At 37.8% G+C, this 3,369-nt stretch overlaps 1 protein-coding gene across 1 annotated transcript in view; it reads left to right on the top strand.

The window, feature by feature from the left end:
• The window catches only part of LOC101644736 (calcium-activated chloride channel regulator 2), a 41,009-nt gene extending 38,110 nt beyond the window's left edge, over nucleotides 1-2,899 (top strand). The window contains exon 14 of the mRNA XM_004699279.2: nucleotides 2,397-2,899. Coding sequence (XP_004699336.1) covers nucleotides 2,397-2,839 — 443 coding nt within the window. The 3' untranslated portion in view covers nucleotides 2,840-2,899. The remainder of the gene's footprint in view (nucleotides 1-2,396) is intronic.
• The last annotated feature ends 470 nt before the right edge of the window (nucleotides 2,900-3,369 follow it).

The following is a 3,369-nucleotide window of genomic DNA, read 5'->3' as shown; positions in this document are numbered from 1 at the left end:
CTGGTTGAATCGACCCTTCCTTGTAACCCTTCTGTGATGTCCAGTTGTCTGCAGATGTACTTTGGGTCTCCATTCCAACCCCTCTCTTTCACATCAATATAATTGTTTTGTTTTGGATCTTTTGATATCTGACACCTGATCCTGTCAACACCTCATGATCACACAGGCTGGTGTCCTTCTTCCACGTGGGCTTATTTGCTTCCCTGCTAGATGGCCACTTGTTTAGCTTCAAGCCTTTGAGACCCCAGATGCTATATCATTTGATAGCCAGGCACAATCAGTTTTCTTCACCACATTTGCTTCATTTTATCTTCAGTAATCGTGTAGGGAAAGTGAGCATCACAGAATACCAGGTTATTAGAACAAAGTGTTTTTGTGTTTAGGGAGGCCTTGTGTAGAGGCCCAAAATCTGTCTGCTATGTTAATACTTAACATATAAATATATGTGCATTGACCTCTGTGCCTTTCATTATAAATTAATACACTGACATGCCTACAGCTATACCTCTAGCAGCCTGTGGTTTGCAATTCCCAAGGTCAGTAGTTTTGAAACCATCAGCCGCTGCTCTGGGGAAAGACGGGGCTTTTTCCCCCCCACAAAAAGCTACCGTCTCAGAAAGCCAGAGGGCAGTTCTACCCTTCTCTAAGGGTTGCTTTGAGTTGGCATTGACTGGGTGGAGTGTTTGGTTTGGTATGCAAAAGATGCAATTTTGCTTACTGAAAGTTAAGAGACCTTGAAGCATTTATTGGTGAAGATGAAAGACTACAGACTTCAGTGTGGGTAGCACCTCAATAAAGAAAACAAAAATCTTCTGGACTAGTGAGCAACATTATAATAAATGGAGAAACATTTCACTTGGATCCACAATCAATGAAGCTGCAGTCAAGAAATCACCAAACATATTGCATTGGGCAAATCTGTTGCCCAAGACCTCTTTAAAGTGTTGAAAAGCAAGGATGTCGCTGAGAGAACTCAGGGGCTCTTCACCGACACCATGGTATTTTCAATTTGCTCAGATGCACCTGAAATTTGTCAGTGAATCAGGAGGACCTCAGAAGTGATACATTGAAGTTCTGGTGTTGGTGAAGATCAGAAGTAGCATGGGTTGTCAAAAGAATAGCAAATCTGTCTTGGAGGAAGTATAGTGGGAATGTTCCCTGTAAGTGAGAATGATGAGATTTCATCCTATATAGTTTGGACTAGCCCAAATTCGGTCCTCTGCCTTCTCAAACATAAAGATAGTGGCATTCTGCTTCTCACCACCTCTACTGGAGTGGGAATTGCCGGCAGGGGAGAAAACTGTAAACACAAATCATTATTGATGTCTGCCTAATCTTTATTTTACCTGAATCTAGTGCCTTCAATATCATACCCCCCACCCCCCAGGCTTAATAACAATTATTTGATGGATAATTAGTCCAATAAAATTCATTCTATTGCTAGAACTAAACTTTACCATAGATGTGCATTGTAATTTTTTTTGCTAATTCAGCATTTATACTTACACTTTGATTAGAAGTTTCCTCCATGTAGAAGTTAACTGTTTTATGTATTTAAATTTACTAATTTTTTAGTGAATTTTGGATTTTCACTCATAATTAAGGCTTCTTTGATTATACTGGAATTATACTGGATTATACAGATTATACTGGAATTCATCCATTGTTTTCTACTTAATACTTATTAATAATCCATTGTTTTCTATTTAATACATGTATATTTCAAACTTAATTTTTTAAAATTACTTTGGGATTTTTCCTAATAGAAGGTTTGAAGTATGGATCCAATTTTACTTTTTCCAGATTTTCACTGAAACTCACAGCACCATTTAATGAACATGTTCTCTTTCCTCTCCTTTCATTTTAATTCGCCCTTGATCATAGACTCAGTTGGTAGCTGTATTTCAGCCTGTTTCTGTGCTTGTCTGGTGTCTCCTCTCTGTGATGCAGCAGCACCCCCACAGTGTTTCTTCTGGAGGCATGGGTGCTGCTGGTGTTGCGGCATCTTAGCGTCTTTATAGGTCAGAGAGGGAGCCTTTCAACTCTGCACTTTCAGTCTGTATATGGCTGTGCTTGATAGGTGTGTTGCATAAGTGCTGTGAAAGAATCGTGGCTAGTTAAAACCTATTGGACATCTTTAATAGTTTAGAAAATAACCTACGGTAAAATCACTTCTTCCTCATTTTGAATTTTGCTTCTCAAGAAACACTAGTAAGGTTTCCCTCTTGTGTGGGCTTTGAGTCCTTATTTAATATTTTAAAGTTTTACTCACAAGTACATTTTTTGTTTCTTGGGGATTTTGATTCATTTGTTTGATATTCTCACAATCATCTCTAATAAAACTAGAAAACACTTACGTTGACTGCACCTTCTTATTTATATACTTTTGCTTTCAGCTACCAGCTATGAGATAAGAATGAGTAAAAATCTTCAGAATATTCAAGATGACTTTGACAATGCCATTTTAGTGAATACATCACAGCTAAACCCTCAGAAAGCTGGCATCAAGGAGAGATTTACATTCTCACCAGAGCTGTTCACAAACGAACCTGAACATCAACTTGCTGGAGAGACACCAGAAAACCACACATTGTATGTGGCAATACAAGCAATCGATAGAAGCTCCTTGGGTTCTCCTGTTTCTAATATTGTCCAGACTTCTCTGTTGATTTCCCAGAACTCCACGCCTGTGCTCACCAGAGATTGCCTTATATTGAAAGGAGTTCTAACGGCAATGGTTCTGATAGGAATTGTTTGCCTTGTTATTGTTGTAATGTTTTATTCTTTAAACAGGAAAAAGAGAAGAGCTAAGAAAGAGAATGAAACAAAGTTACTGTGAACAAATGGGCAGAACACCTTTTCCCTTAGATATAAGACCTCTGGCCTCTGGATTTCATCAAATACGCAAATAAAACATATTAAAAACAAAATTATATGAACTATTTTGGGTTTGTATAAAACAAAGCATAGTTTCATGTGACAGGTAGACAAAATTTACTTTATAGCATTCAGTTTCTGGAGAAAAGTGTCGCTCTGTTTCAGAAATTAGGGCAATCTTAGGCTTTGGCAATGTAAAAAAACAATGAAATTGTCCTTCAAGATAATGTCTTTAAAGGCAAAGTGAAGTGGAAAGTTGAATCAGAATCAGGAAAAATATTTTGTACTGAGGAGGAAAAATAGCCCCAAGAAGCAGGGAGAAGATTAGGTCTGAATTATTGAATGCCATTGTCTACTTTAAGCAATTGTCTAGTTATTTTGATTAATTGATCATCCTCTCCTCACCTTATCTGTTCAGCAAAGGTGGCTGGTTTGTGAATGAAGCTCATTTATGAATGGACATGAAACCCCTATGTAAAGTTCTTTCGTTTA

The sequence above is a fragment of the Echinops telfairi genome, unplaced genomic scaffold (genome assembly GCF_000313985.2).
Source record: "Echinops telfairi isolate 266 unplaced genomic scaffold, ASM31398v2 ScPeMD7_443;HRSCAF=831, whole genome shotgun sequence".
In the NCBI taxonomy this organism is placed as follows: Eukaryota; Metazoa; Chordata; class Mammalia; order Afrosoricida; family Tenrecidae; genus Echinops; species Echinops telfairi.
Note: the sequence above shows the minus strand (reverse complement) of the source record. Positions and strands in the feature narration are given on the sequence as shown.